Source organism: Lissotriton vulgaris, chromosome 5 (assembly GCF_964263255.1).
Source record: "Lissotriton vulgaris chromosome 5, aLisVul1.2, whole genome shotgun sequence".
Classification (NCBI taxonomy): Eukaryota; Metazoa; Chordata; class Amphibia; order Caudata; family Salamandridae; genus Lissotriton; species Lissotriton vulgaris.
The window spans coordinates 1,559,611,573-1,559,627,156 of NC_141693.1; the positions used below are offsets into that span (position 1 = coordinate 1,559,611,573).

Here is a 15,584-nt window from a genome sequence, read left to right on the forward strand (position 1 = left end):
TGCCAGAAGATCAATTAGTTTAGACTCCTCATCTGGGGGAGGAGCATCCCCAGATGCTTGATAATTAGCTCCCTATCGAGCATTGCATACCACAACAGAGTCCAGTGGACACTGGCCCTTAATAAAAATAGGGTCAGTTGGGGAAATTTTGTATTTTTTATCCACTCCAGGAGTGAGGATTCTAGCACGAACAGTGTCTTTGAAGATGCTGTCCGTGTGCTTTAACATACCTTTAAGCATAGGCAATGTGACTGGATTTATGTGTTGCTAGAGTTTCTAAGAGAAAATCCTTCTCTTAGGACTCTTTATGGAGCTCTACCCCATGGTAGTGTGCAGCTCTAGCAATGAGCTCCTTATATGACAGATTATCATCCGGTGGCGATGGTCTGGCAGGGTAACGATCTGGGTATGTATCCTGTGGAGGATCAATGGTATAATCCGTTCAAGGATCTATTGGTGACTGTTTGTCATCATTAGTGTCATCTGCATTAGGGTGAGGTAGAGGAGACTGCCTAGGTGCAATGTGTAAGAGATCAAATTGTGGCGGAGAAGGAGGAGGAGATGGTAGTGTGTGGAAAGGACTAGTTTTCCACAGGCTTCTTCTTCAATGGAATTTTAGGGCTGTCATTATCCAGAAGCTTGTGTTTGGATGGCGGTTTAGTGAATATGTCTAGTATCTGGAATATAGAGTTTTTTCTGTTTCGGATCCAATTTGGGTGGTACAATGTCCATGCTTGGATCCGATTACGGTATTGGCAGCTGTGTAATTATGTTTACAACCCGAAGGTTTTGACTCGGAAGTGGGGTTTGGCCATCTCGGTCCCGAGCCGGAAGACTTGTCAGAGCGCTTCGGTGCCGACCCAGAAAGGTGGAGCATTGGAAACCTTCTCTGTGCAGTCCTTGGCCTGAAGGCAGAGGTGGGGCCAAAGCCTTAGATTTTCTAGGGACGGTGGAAGTGGGGCGGGGGAGGGGAGGGTCTTCCATACTCACGTCCCCTTGTCACTGCAACACATTGTCATCTTCGAGGTCAATCTGCAACTCCGCCTCGGAGTCCGATGCCACTGAAGCGCGTTCTTCTTTGGCTGCTGAGACTTCCTCTTCTTGGGAGTCTTCGCCGAAGAAATCCGGTGTGTCGTACAACTGCTGCCGCTGCATCTCTCGACATCGAGCCAGACTATCACAGAGAGTTTTCTTCGATCTGAAGGATCGACACGCGTCAGTCTTGTTCTTTGCGCACGGGGGACAAGCACAAATTACACACCTGATGTAGGTCTGTACGTAGATACTTTGCGTGGCACAGGGGGCAGAATTTGAACGAAGTGCGTTCCACTGACGCAGATAAGCAGGAAGGCCGCCTGCGAAATTTGCAATGGAATTGGAGATTTCTTGATGTCTAGTTGAACAGCGGAGAAAACGGAACGCGTTCGAAAACAATACCGTTGAGGGTAGGATTGCACACTGAGGGGAACCAGAGGACCGATTGCGAAATGGAGCGAGGAATACACATCCGAAACAGATGGCTGAAAAAAACAATTTAATGGAGTCGATGCTCATACGCACTATCACCGAAAGGAGGAGTCACCTTACCTCGTGACTAGAAAGACTTCTCCGAAGAAAAACAACTTGCACACATCCGGACCCAACACTAGATGGCAGGAGTATGCAAAGCTTGTGATCTACAGCTCACATGCCTTGCACAAGTGGTTTCCTTAGTATTCCTTCCTCCTTCTCCTCTGATTGTAGCATTGCATCCAACTCCAGTTGTGTTTTTTTTTTTTTTACCTCTTTCGGCTTCTCCTTCGAGGGCTGGAAGGGAATTCTATAAGCCATCATGGAGTGGTTTAATTCCTTCCCCCTGCTGATCAGAGGAAGGAAGCTGGTGTGGTGCTCTGTTTGAGCTTTAGCACACAAACTACATTTATATCAGTTCAAACTGACTACACGGGAGACTCTTAGCCATGAAGCCAGATGGGCAACAAGATGCACTTCCACGAAACAGGAAAAAGTCTTTGATCGTTTTCATACAGCAGACCTCTGATAGGCTCTGGCACTCTATCCTGGACATCAAGTAACTACTCTCTCGCTAGAGTCCGTATTGTGAAACTGCCTGGGTCCTTTATACCAGTGCAGGAAAGGGCATCTGACTAGGAGGAGAACTTTTGCTGGCTTGCTACACTCTCGTCAGACTGGACTGAAGTGGGAATTCGGAAAGCAAGCTAGCTGCAGAGACCCAAGGACAGACAAAGCTTACCTGCTTGAGGAAGATTATGATATCCAGGAACCACAGACTAAATCCCAAGAGGTTCACATGAGTGGAGAATTGGCATGATTATGTGTTAAGAGATTATGGTCACTCAGGAGCCACACGATCCACCACAGTACAGCAGACATGGACAATGAAGACTATTGAACTACACCCTCTGATTTGTGGACCTGCAACGTTGCTCATCTTTTAAAAGCTGGTAAGACTCCATCATCCGCCGCCTGCTACGACCTCTAGGCTCCCGACCTACTCCCTCCCCAGTCAGTTTGTCATAACATTCTAAATGTTGCTTCATTGTATGTCAGTTGGAGGAAGCTGTACTGATTCCAGAACGGTTGGAACTATCTTTCTAGCCCATAAATTTCTGAAGATATCAACTTTTAAAGTAACAGTTGAGAGAGTAACCATAAGGCCAAGTCCAAATATTAACAAGTATGTCAGTCTCACTAGTGGGTGCCTTGACCACAGAAAAATGTCAACCCACAGATTTGACAAAATAAATTAAGTTAAAAATGGATGGCGAACACATAGGAGCAACAGAAACATTTGGAGTTAGGGCTGTATTTTGGCTGAAGGTGCTAACTTGATTTTTGTTGTGGATTCTAATTTTAAATGTTCTATTTTATAATCAGTGGAAAAGTTACTTTCTGCTTTAAAGGTAAAGCACCACTGAACATTAAAGTTATTTAGAGGTATTTAGTATATATTAATGAGGCAGAACTACTAACCCCTACTATCCCCTACTATCTGGGAGAAAAAGCATCAATTGCATACCTCCCTACTCAGAGAGAGTAAAGAGTCCGAAATGACAAACTTGTTATCTTTTTACAGTGCATTATTATTGTGGCTCGCGGACCACTGGTACATAACCGTACATACAGGCTACTGAACTGTTACCACCTATCAGTGCCTAGACAAAAACAAAGCTGAGAAATAAACGGTGGAGGGAACACCACCAAGCAGTATGTTGAACCCTACCCAACACTATGCAATTAAATAGAAAACCCTTAATCTGCTGCATGAAACATAGCTATTAAAAATTAGAACACAATATAGATGCCACACAAACCAATCAGTCTCCCAGGCAGAATAAAATGTACTCATACAGAAACTTGCACTTTTTTCATTTTCTTTTTTATTTGAGGGATTTCAAGAATATTTATTACAAAAAAACACCTGACCTTTCACATATCTCTCTTCCCAGCCCCCAAGCACAGCGAAAGAAAATATCCAAAACAGAAGCTTGACTCCTTTCAGACTTCCTCCAATAACAGTCACATTCAAACCCCTCCGCCCATAATTTCATGGACTGGAAACCTGCCATTAACCCTCCTCCCCCCTCCAAAAAATAACCCTTGCCTGCAAAGTGCAGACAGTATTACTACACAGTACATAATACATATTTATATAAATATAACCTTCCCGACCCCGTGGAATCTTTGAGGACGAGGGAGAAAGGGGGTCAGGTTAGTAGAGGTCACAAGAGAAAAGTGAAGGGGACCAACACAAAAGTCAGGGGAGGTGTCTAATGTGAGGGAAAAAAGGTATATATGATGGGAAATCCTGTCTGGGTGAGGGGGAAGGGGTGTCAACTTAGACAATTTACAACCTGCAATCCAAGAGTATACCTCCCCGCCCCCTCATCCAGTGTAATCACAGAATAATTAGTTCATTGTTAAGTGGCATTATTTTGAGGACAGTTTGGGTTCTTAGGAGGAACAAGAGGAGCTCTTTTGTTTTCGAGTCTCGCGGCGACCAAATTAGAAAAGTAAAACAAGAGTGTGATATTAGGTTTTGGAATGTGGAGATGGGGCGGCGTGGTGGAATCCATTTGCTAAATCTGACCAGAGCAGCAAAACTAAACAAGCAAGAGATTCTCTAAAGAGCACAATCATTCAACTGCAGGCAATAGTAGTTTGAACAGCTATTCTTCAGTTCTGGCACTATACTGGGGAAAGGAAAGTTTTCTCAATCAACAAAGCAGATGAGAATTCTGTTAATTTTAGAGTGGGAAGGTACTGCTGCAGATGTGGTCACTACATGTGAGAGCTCAGCTCAGCTCACTAGAGCCAGTGGGGTGAAATCATCCGGAATTCAGTGGTACAGAAATGTCTTTAATGCCTAGGTAAACACCTATGTGATTTACATTTTGCTTGAAATATTTAAGACTGACAACACACCGAGAGGCCACCTTTTAAGCAAACTACTTTAAGGAGGGTGCAAGTCCTGTTACCTCCAAGAAAAGCTTTATAGAAGTTCAGAGAATTAAATGGGATCACCTTCTAAACCAGTAGGGGAGCCAATTCCAGATCATGGTTGTATGCTGGATAGTCAGATGGACAAGGATTCCAATATTTTAAATGCCAGCAATTTGAATTAAATGATGTTCTTCCACTATAAGTGATAGATGCCAGTTATAGACCGACAACATGATCTCAGTGAGGCTCAAAAGCTCTCTACCAGCCAGATGAAAGGAGTTACAATTAATGATCACAGATTGCTACCAAATAGAAACATACAAAGTGGAACTCAAGGCTGATGAACAAAGCTAGAATCACAGATATAGCACGTCTTTCAAACAAGCACAGAGGGCAAAGCTCTGATTCACATTAACATAACACAGGAGTTGTACTACGCTAAATGGTCAGACACCAGGAAGGAAAGCTAATTCCCAAATACAGGAAGAGATACTTTGACCAAACTCAAGGAAGCTATTGCAGAAGGGTCATCACAGCATTGCAATGTGCTGCAAGAACCCTGTTTTACCTTAAGGCCCCCTTAGGTTTGTCGATGTGTGTACTCCCTTTTAGTAATGGAAATATGTTCGCATTTGGCAGAAAGTGGCAATTTTGTCCTTCTTAATCCTGTTAGACAGGCAAAGATCATGAGTTTAATATTAATGTCCCACCCTGTACAAAATCCACCACTTCAAGGAAGAAAATAAATGATGGTCCCTTGCAAGAACATATCATCTCAAGGAAGAAGAGGGCTTCTTAGAAAAACTTTCCTGAATTTTTTAGAGAAAGTGGTACCATCAAACATTTCAGAGCCAGCAAACATCACTCTGATAGTCTGAATTATCCATGATTGCTCCAGTCTGTGGCCCGGATTAATGCTTAATTTGTAGCTACATTTCCAATATGAACGCTGTGCAGTTCTGTTCATGTTAAGAGTTTGAATTACATTAAAAAAAACTCTGCTCATCAACCAGACATCTATGGTCTGTACGGATATGGGTCTCATTTTTTAACATGGGTAGGCAATCTCATTATAAGTACATTTGCTTGACAGGCTCTCAATTTTGAACGATGGAGAAAACAGTTGTGCGTTAAAGTTTGAAAGTGGACTGACACTACAATATCTCCATCAACAAATTTAACAATGTATTCATTATGGAAAATTGAGAAATCTGACCTGATCAAAGAAGGTATTATGGGCACCCCAGTTTCAAGTGGTTCTCTTAAGCGGTCATTAAAGACATGCTTTATTTAGAATAGGGTGTAACAAAATGTCTGTGGCAGTCTAACTCTTCTTGTTCTTCACTTCAAATTATCCCTACACCAACTGGTGGATCTTGATATTGAAGGCAGTCTCACATACAGCCCGACCATAACCCCATGTGGAGGAAAGGTAAACATGTAACCTCTAGGTCTAGAACTAGAAAAAGGTAGGCATGAACCTGATTTTCCTTATTCTGCCTCCAATCATCCCTTCCTCCCTCACCAAGAAAGAACCACCCCATTAAACCATGCCCTGGAGACTTTAAGAAAGAGAAAAGGTGAATGGCAGCTCATAAAACCAATTTCTTGGATTCTCTTCATTCATGGAAAATCTTCAGTTGTAAGTTGTAATCTGTATCCTGGCTTCTTTTTCACAGACATACAATTTCGTGTGGAGAACATATTTTAAAGCAAGAGTTTCCAACATTTTGTGAAAAACATGACCACACCTCTGTTCCTAGTAGCTGGAATTCAAGAGTGAATATTAGTGAGAGACACAGGTCAAAGATAGCATAATGCAGACAGGTTCAAAACACAGTAGACTGCTGAAAAACAGAATAAAATGGTTTAACTTACTGAGTGAGCAAATCTTAGTTGGAAGATAAGAGTGGATATGCGAGAAAAGTTCTAGTCTTCACATACTGCCAGAGGGAGTGGAAGGATTGGAAAATGATCCCTAGAAGTGTGAGGCATCTGCTTTTTAACAAAGCCCTTACATACCTACAAACAAATGTTTGTCTCCAAGATGGCTAAAACAAGGAGAGTAGTCATTCTATCAGCTCCTGCAACATGGCTCAAACAAGTTAACATACAAGAATATTTACATTGTTATTAACTGACCCCTTATTATAAAGGACAGATTTAACTAGTCCTAGTTTTACTTAAGGGGGAAAAGCTATACCATTCTCAAAATGTCTATAGCTAGGATAAAAAGCCAGGATGATGATGGGTAGCTCTTGTGATAAGGGACCATATGGAAGCCATATTTTTACAAGAGATAGTGAAGTGCTTATATGCTTCCATTATAGCAGGAATGTGAAGATCTAAAAAAAAAAAAACATCGTTCTGGACTAGCCTTACTTCATATTAACTGCCACTGTCTGGATCTCCCATGTATAATATCATCTTCCATTTTCTCCAATTAGCTTGAAAGGTAATAATACAAACAAAAGGGTAAGTAGAGGTAAGGGTTTTATAACCTGTCATATGAACTTCCTCAGATTAGCTATTTACTGACTCTGTATGTCCCAAAATAGTTGAACTAAAAATCAGTGACCGGTCTGTAAACACTAACATTAGAGACAACATATTGGAGTAAAGGACAGCAAAAAGGAACCTAGAAAGGAACGGGTAGTTATGTGGTAGAGTCTGGCCGGAACCTTAGTCTTCAAACACTCTGTGGATATCTTGTGTTTTGGGGTTGTAAGAGACTGTTGCGAGAGGGAGGACTCAGAGTTTCCCCACTCTAGGATCTCCATCCTGACGCCACTGAAGGAATTGACTTCTTCTCTGTCTTTGTGACCTCAGAAAATGTTTTTTTTTAATAGTTATCCTCCATTTTCTTATGGGCCAATGGAAATTGTCTTTAGCCCACTAAGGAAGCAGTTTCAGGATCTCATCATCATAATAAAAAAGGAAACTGAGGAACAACCTCCCCTTCTTTCTGTCCGCCCAGTCACATTTGTGCAGCACATAATTTTGTCTCAGTTCTCATCATTGTCACTAGAATCAGAGTTTGCTGGCATCATGGGATCATCGATTAGGGAGAAGTCTCTCTCTGAGCTATCATAACCCTGAGACAAGTCATCCACCTCTCCATCCTCCACCTCCTCTGCTTCAATCCCTCGTCTCCGCAGGTCACCTGCTTGCGAATGGTGGAGGTGGGGTTGGTGGTACGCTAAGCTGCTGAGTCCTGCTGGGTGCAGAAGCCCCAGATCTGCAGAGTCCAGGTGCCCAGTGGCCCCACTTGCTCCACCATACTGCATGAATGGAAGACCTGAGCTGCTGCTCCCAGTGTGGTGCTGGTGGTCCGGCCTTCTGCTCATGACAGGTACAGGCATCAGGCCACGATTCTGGAAGTCACGCAGGGAAGCGTTGCCAGGCCCAGGTAAAAGACAATCCATAGGTCCACTGCCTGTACTGCTAATGCTAACTGCACTTCCTCCTCTTTGCATCAGTGCCACCATTTTGGCAAAATCGTGACGTGGCCGTTTGCTCCTTTTTTTGCCATCTTCTTTCATCTTTGGTCCTGGGTGGAGGCGGTCAAATATAGCCTCAGGGAGATGGCCCTGCATTAAAAGAATAATAAATACAAAGATTAAAATGTAAAAAATACATTCTCTCCACCTCAAGGATGCAAGTTTTACTATAACAGTAATGACTTACAGGAAGGGAGCTAGGTACACTATTCGACTCACAGAAATGTACCCAAGACTACCATGAGCTTTTCTACCAGTCACCAGGGCAAGAATCGTTGGGTAATAACAATGTACTCGTCACATCTGCTTCAAAAAGCTTTCAACTATAAATCGGGTACAGAAAGGAAACCGGTTACTTACCAACAACAAATGTCTCTTTTACACTTAGAGCTGTACATTATTCTGCAGTCTAGTGGCAGTTGGGTAAGCAAATTATTTTAAAGATTTTTCTTTTGGTGTTGATAACTCACTACGTCAGCAATAAGCAGTGAAATGCCCCAATTCATATCTTCTACTTTAGATCCATGTTTAATTTTTTTAAAACACTACCACCCTTCTTTACCTAGGGAGGCAGGAGTATCACACATTAATCTAGATGTGCTCTAAGCTGCAAAAGAAAAAAGTTTGTTTGCAGCCTGCATTTACTGTTGAACCTCCTGTCTGAACTTTGAAACGTGAAGCCATGGGTGGTGGCAAAGCAGGATGCTTGGATTTACACTGCGAGAAGCAGCATCCATGGTGTCCAATGACAGATATTTACGCTGGAAATTCTCTTTCCATTTGCAACTAGATCCTCACCACTCTTTCTGTATGTCTCAGGGAGGTGCTGCTATTGAGCCTCTTGCTTCTACCAGTGATATTGTTGGACAGCAGACCTAAATTTTCTCACTGTGTTGTTGCACCAACTGCTGCAAATTAACACGTGTACTTGTAAAGCGCATGTTCACCCAAGGATATCTTCGTGCTGAATAACACTTACAAAATGTCAGTGCTTGCCCTCCCATCTGTGGACAATGTACCCTTAGGTTGAAACCTCCTGGGTACCCTATACCTCTAGGTCCCAGGACTCTGAAACATTCCATCCTGAGCATTAACTACTGATCACTGTCCAAGCATCATGCTGAGGTATTCGACCTCCTCCAGGACCAATCACCTGACGTCCTGTTTCTAACGGAAACTTGGCTTTCCGAGGCCTGCGTGGCTATACCGGCACTTGCCCTCCCCACAGGTTATGCCATATGCAGTCTTAATAGAACCGGGGCGGAGAGGGGGTGGTATTGAGATAGTTTATAAAACAGTCCACTCTTGCAGCTTCACTCCCCAAGATCTACGAGACTGTGAGTGCGCGCTTTTTAAAATTGCACTGAGATATGATCGAATTAATCTCACCTTACGTTGGTCATTAAGACCCCTCAAATTCCAGGAGAGGCATTTCGTGGCGCAGTTTTTGCGGCTGTACTTCCTGTATCATTTACCTCGGGTATACCCAGCTGCCATAATGTATATCATGTATGACCATCGCCCAGTCCTTAGGTGTTCCTGATGCAAATACGGCATTACAGTGTGTGACAATTGAAACTTGTAAAACAAAACTATCTTCTCCCCCCCTCCCACACCAAGCCCCCAATTAGGTTGTGTACATGCCCTCACCTACCCCCCACAACATCCCGATTACAGTCTAACCAAGGTTGTGAACAAACGGGAGTCTTCCCTGCGTGGTACATGAGTGGATCAGCTATGCTCCCCTGCACTCATGGCAAGGTGGCCGAATTAAAGGCAAGTGGTCCAGGACCCACCCACGGCCATGCAAGTAGATTATCATGTCCGGCTGAAATCAACATCCAGTCTTAGGATCACAAGACCATAATGGCGCAACTTAGTTGTACGCCAATGATGTCCCGGGATCACAACATCTCCCCTCCAGCACGCCTGAGATCGGCCCTTTGCACTTATCGGTATCCATGATGCGCCGAGCAGCCATCCTTCACTCAATGTCACTAAGCGATTTCTCCAGTTGTGAGTCGGGCATCCCATTGCGTTGCTTGTGTTCCTTTACCATTTTCTTCGCATGTGCGAGGGCAGCCTTGGCATCAGTAAAGAACAGAAGTTTGCCATGTCCCTGTACTCTGAGCTTAGCAGGATAGATCAACGCGTAGCGGGTCCCGATCTGTTGAAAGATTTTCTTGGCAGGGAGGAATTCTCTGCGGGCATTTTGGACTTGTACAGTGAAATCTGGGTAGAGGGCAAAGTTATTGCCTTTGTACTGTATGTCTCCCTTTTCTCTGGCGAGCCTCAAAATCACATCTCTATCTCTGTAATTCAGAACTCGCGCCAGTATCGGGCGCACCAGGGCGCCTGGTTTGGGCCATGGGCCCAACGATCTGTGGGCACGTTCTATCAGGAACATGGGCGACAATTCCTGTCCAAAGAGTTCCCTCATCATTTCCTATATATATTTTTCCATGTTTTGCATGTCCGTCGTCTTCGCAATGCCTGTAATACGTATGTTGTTCCTGCGTGATCTCGCTTCTAAGTCCTCATTCTTTTGTTTGATAAGCTGGAGCACGCCATCCATGCGTGCCATCCATGGCACGCAATTTTTTGTCTAGCTCCGTTTGTCCTTCTTCCGTTTCTGTGACTCTCGTCTCCAGCACACTGACGCTTCCTTCTTGTTTGTCCGTACGCTAAGTGATGTGGTCCATTCTCTCTGCAAGAGTGTCCATTTTGGTGTCCAAACTCTGCAGGCTAGTTTTTAAGTCTTTAAACATGGAGCGGATATCATCTTCAGGTGGCAGTTGCTCCACGGACCTCGTTGGCTGCTCCTGTTGGGCCCCTTGTGCATCGTCAGTCTTGTTAGTTTTTTTCTCAAAGTTTATTTTGGGCTGTCGCGTTTCCGGTTTGCCCATGTTTGCACCAGGGGGGCTGCACACCTAACGTTGTATTGGCCGCACGAAAAGCGCTGCTATTCACCACACTGCTTTCCAAGCTGGCCTTCACATCGTGAGCTACCCCAACTAACTTCACGCAGTGTCTTCGCAACGCTGTCTTCGGGTCCACATGGGTGTCACCAAGCTCCCGATCTCATGTAGTTCGGCCAAAGTGCGACAGGGTATAGGCGCAAATACAGTCCCAATGTTCTCCACCCCCACAGAACCACTTGGCAACCAGCCAGGCAATCAAAAAATCAAAAATTTTCTATCCAGCACGGGTGTCCCCTTGAGGTGAACGTGGAATGCCTTGGCTTGGGTGCAGGTGTCACACTCGCACTCTGTGTTCTACAGGGTCGCAGCTGCGCTCTACAGGAGCGGGCCAGTTTTTTTCCCGCACCGTATGTTAGCTCTTGCGCCACGGGGTGACAGCCTAAAGGACCTCCACCGACCCCCAGTTCAATAACGGCAGGGGCCCAAATGGCGCAGGGTGTGGTTTGCCCCAACAGTCACTCTAATCTCAAGAGCCCTCAGCACCAGAGGTCTCCCAGGCAAACACCCATCAAAGCCTCCAAATTAGCCCCAGCAGGCTATCCAGCAGGCCCACATGTGCACATATCACTGCAATCGCCTCAGTCTTCAGCCGATCCCTCCAGTAACTCAGGCCTCCGCTGTCGTACCACAAAATGGCTGCCCGTCTCACCGTGCGCTGGCTATCCTGTAATGGCGCCGGAGGGAGCAACAACCTCACATCCCTCTATCATTAGGGCAGACCCGGAGGAGATATCCCAGCAACACAATGGGGTCTCGGTGCACGCGGACCAACGGTGATCACTGTTATGTATGGGCAGGCTCCCGGGGCCCACCTACTCAGTTTGCCGCCTCTGGCTCCGGGCCTTGTAAAGTGTCTCCTCTGTCCGCAGCACACCTCAGGCCGCCAGAGCAGAGCGGTTACTGCTGCCGTGCTCGGGCCCCGGTCTCTGCTCCGCAGCTTCGAGCCGAAAGTCGGGGCACCCCTCTTTCAACGGCAGCCTCCCTCCTGGTTCCGGTCCGCGATGGCCGCCGCCCATGTCTGGGTAGCTCCAAACTTTAGGTCAGCTCTTGCACTACAGGCCCCAGGTGGCGGCGGAGGGCCGGCTCACCCGGGTCAGCAGCTATCAGCTGGGCACCAGATTCAACCACCAAAACACAGCAGGGTGTCTTCCACTGTGTTTCCGCCGCGGTAGGTTCAGTCCAACATGCCGATGAGCGGATAATTTAACGGATTTTCAAATCGGCCGGCGGAGCTGCTCTCGCAGGCAGCCATTCCGAAGCTCGAGCAAGCCACGCCCCCCCCCATCTGGATCATAAACCTGGTGACCTGGTGACAAACAAGTTACTGACTCTTCCTGGTACAGAGCCAATCTAACCACAGATTCCTCATCTTTTGAATTGTGCAGAGACACAATATCAAATCATAAATATCGAGTTGCAAATATTGTGTGTCCGAAATATTGACAGCAAGGATATTGTATCAAGAATATTGACTTAAGGAAAGTAATATCGATTTTAAACATATCGAAGTGTTGAATATCGTTTGTAAAAGGAATATGCTACTTAGCAGTATGCATCTGTTCTTGGCATGTAGGGCTGCTGCCATTCATATCTGTGCACAGATCGCTGCCTAGTGTTGGGTCCGGATGATTGCACCTTGTTGTCCTGGAAGAGTCTTCGAAGTATCGCGAGATAGGGGAATCCTCCCCTGGACTACAGTGCGCATGGGCATCTTCTCCATCCTCAGATTGTTTTTCACCATTGTGGCAGAGATGGAGATAGTAAAGTAAGAGATGGCCATGCAAAAGATAATGCTGCAGCTGCGACAGGCACCGGGGAGGAGGGCGGGAGATATGAATGTCAGCTGCCCTACATGTCAAGAACCAATGCATACTGGTAAGTAGCATATTCTGTTTGAGGCATGTGGGCTGCTGAATTCATATCTGTGCATAGACTGTATAGCAGTATCTCCTCTAGCGGTGGTTACCTGTGCCAGCTGCAGCAGTTTGAAAAAGAGTTTTGAGGACAGCCTGGCCTACAGCAGCTTGCTGCTTTGCTTGCACGTCTACACAGTAGTGTTTTGTGAAAGTGTGTATGGTAGTCCATGTGGCTGCTCTACATATGTCTTCAAGAGGAATATTCCCTAGGAAAGCCATGGATGCCCCCATTTTTCGCGTGTGCTCTTGGGGGGACAGTTAAAGTGCGTTTAGCCTTTTGATAACATATCTGAATGCATTTAACTATCCATCTGGCTATTCCGGACTTTGATATTGGTTTACTTTATGTTGTGGTGAAAAAGCAACAAATAATTGCTTTGTTTTCCTAAATGATTTCGTTCCGTCCACATAATAAAGCTGAGCTCTCTTTACATCCAGTGTGTGTAGGGCTGTTTCAGCTACTGACTGTGGATTTTGGAAGAATACTGGCAGTTCTATTGATTGATTAATATGGAAATTGGATATGACCTTAGGCATAAACTTAGGGGTTGTTCTAAGAACCACCCTGTTAGCGTGTACCTGCATGAAGGGTTCCTGAATTTTTAGTGCTTGTAACTCGCCTGAGTGAGGTAATGGCAATCAAAAATGCCACCTTCCACGTTAAGAATTGTAGTTCGCATGAGTGTAGAGGTTCAAAAGGAGGTCCCATAAGTCTGGTAAGTACTATATTTAGATTCCAGACTGGGGAAGGTGGGTGTCTTGGAGGGATCACCCTTTTAAGACCCTTCCATAAAAGCCTTTATTGCTGGTACTCTAAACAGTGAAAGGTGTTGCCTGTTTTGAAGGTATGCTGCTACAGCCGCGAGGTGTACGCTAGGTTGCATCTTTGAAGATGCAGCAGGTAACATATAATGTTCTGTATGGAAGCATCCAAAGGGTTGATTTGGTTATTGTTGCAGTAAATAACAAATCTCTTCCCTTTAGCTGCATAGCACGCTCTTGTAGTTGGTCGTCTTGCCTCTTTAATGATGTGCATGCAGTCTGGAGGCAAGTTAAGGTATCCAAATTCTAAGACTTCAGGAGCCAGATCGCTAAGTTCATCCGATTGGGATCTGGGTGTCTGATTTCTCCATGGTTCTGAGTTAGAAGATGGGGTTTGAGGCGCAGCCTTTGATGAGGAACTACTGAAAGTTCCAGGAACGTTGTGTACCATGGCTGTCTCCCCCATGTGGGAGCAACTAGGATCAGTGTGAGTGACTGCTGCGGCAGTTTGCGTGCCACCAGCGGAATCAGTGGTACTGGGGGAAAAGCGTACACAAATCTGCCTGAGCAGTTCATCCATATCGCATTGCCTTGTGACAACGGATGAGGGAACCTGGCGGCAAAGTACTGGCATTTTGAGTTTTCGTTTGTGGCAAACAGGTCTATCTCTGGGTGCCCCCACTGCCTGAAGAATGGTTGGAGAACTTGGGGGTGAATCTCCCATTCGTGTAGTTGCTGGCTGCGCCTGCTTAGTAGGTTTGCAATCTGATGGTCTTTCCCTGGGAGGTGTTCTGCCAGGAGAAAGATATCTTTTGGAATTGCCCACTTCCATATGCTCTGTGCGAAGTGGGACAGTTGTGGAGAGTGTGTTCCTCCTTGTTTTTTGGATATAGTACATTGCTGTCATGTTGTCCATCCGGATCAACACAGTCTTGCTGTACAAGTATTTTTGTAATGCATTCAGAGCTAGGAATATCGCTAGCAACTCTAGTTGGTTGATAGGCAGTTTCTTTTGTTTGGTTGTCCAGAGCCCTTGTACTGTGTAGTGAAGGAGGTGGGCTCCGAAGCCTGTCAGTGATGCGTCCGCAGTTAGTACTAGTTGTGGAACCGGCTCTTGGGCCAGCACTAGGTCTTTTAGTTGTCCTTGAGCTTGGTTTCACTGCCGTTCTAGGCATTTTTCGAATGGACGCATGTGAAGTCTGGCATGGGGGACAATGAAAATGCAGGAGGCCATCATGCCTATGAGCTGCATGAAGACTCGAGCTGGAAGAGCGTGTTGTGGCAGAAATTTGCGAATGAGCATCTGCATGCAGGCTATCCTCACTGAGTTTGGGTATGCCTTTGCCACTGAGGTATCTATAGTTGCTCCCAGATATTATTGTATGTGTGATGGTTGTAGACGCCATTTTGGGTAGTTTATGGAAAACCCTAGGCTGTGTAGCAGCTGAAGTGTCTGAGACGTATCTCTTGAACACTGTTGGTACGATTTTGCTTGTATCAGTCAATCGTCTAGGTATGGGAACACATGGATGTGTTGCCTCCTGAGATGCGCAGCTACTGTGGCTAAGCATTTTGCAAACACTCTTGGAGTCGTGGTCACCCCGAAGGGGAGAACCTTGAATTGGTAGTGTTGACCTTCTATTGTGAACCTCAGATATTTTCTGTGAGCTGGATGGATGGGTATGTGAAAATACGTGTCCTTGAGGTCCAATGTTGCTAGGAAGTCTCCTTGCTGTAGCAACGGGAGCACTTGCTGTATTGTGATCATACGGAAGTGTTCCGACAGTATGTATTGATTTAGGGGTCTGAGGTCCAAAATGAGTGAACAGTCCTTCTTGGGAATAAGGAAGTATAGGGAGTTTACTCCTGTCCCTTGGTGTTGGAAAGGGACTGGCTCTATGGCCCCCTTTTCCAGCATGCATTTCACCTCTTGTTGTAGCAGGGTGATGTGTTCTTTGGACATA

The 15,584-nt window shown here is 45.4% G+C and overlaps 1 protein-coding gene across 1 annotated transcript in view; it reads right to left on the reverse strand.

Annotated features, from left to right (window-relative positions):
* Positions 1-3,375: 3,375 nt before the first annotated feature.
* Positions 3,376-15,584, reverse strand: part of CHD8 (chromodomain helicase DNA binding protein 8) — a 911,220-nt gene continuing 899,011 nt past the window's right edge. The window contains exon 31 of the mRNA XM_086919771.1: positions 3,376-8,051. Within this exon, the coding sequence (XP_086775897.1) occupies positions 7,467-8,051 (585 nt within the window). The 3' untranslated portion in view covers positions 3,376-7,466. The remainder of the gene's footprint in view (positions 8,052-15,584) is intronic.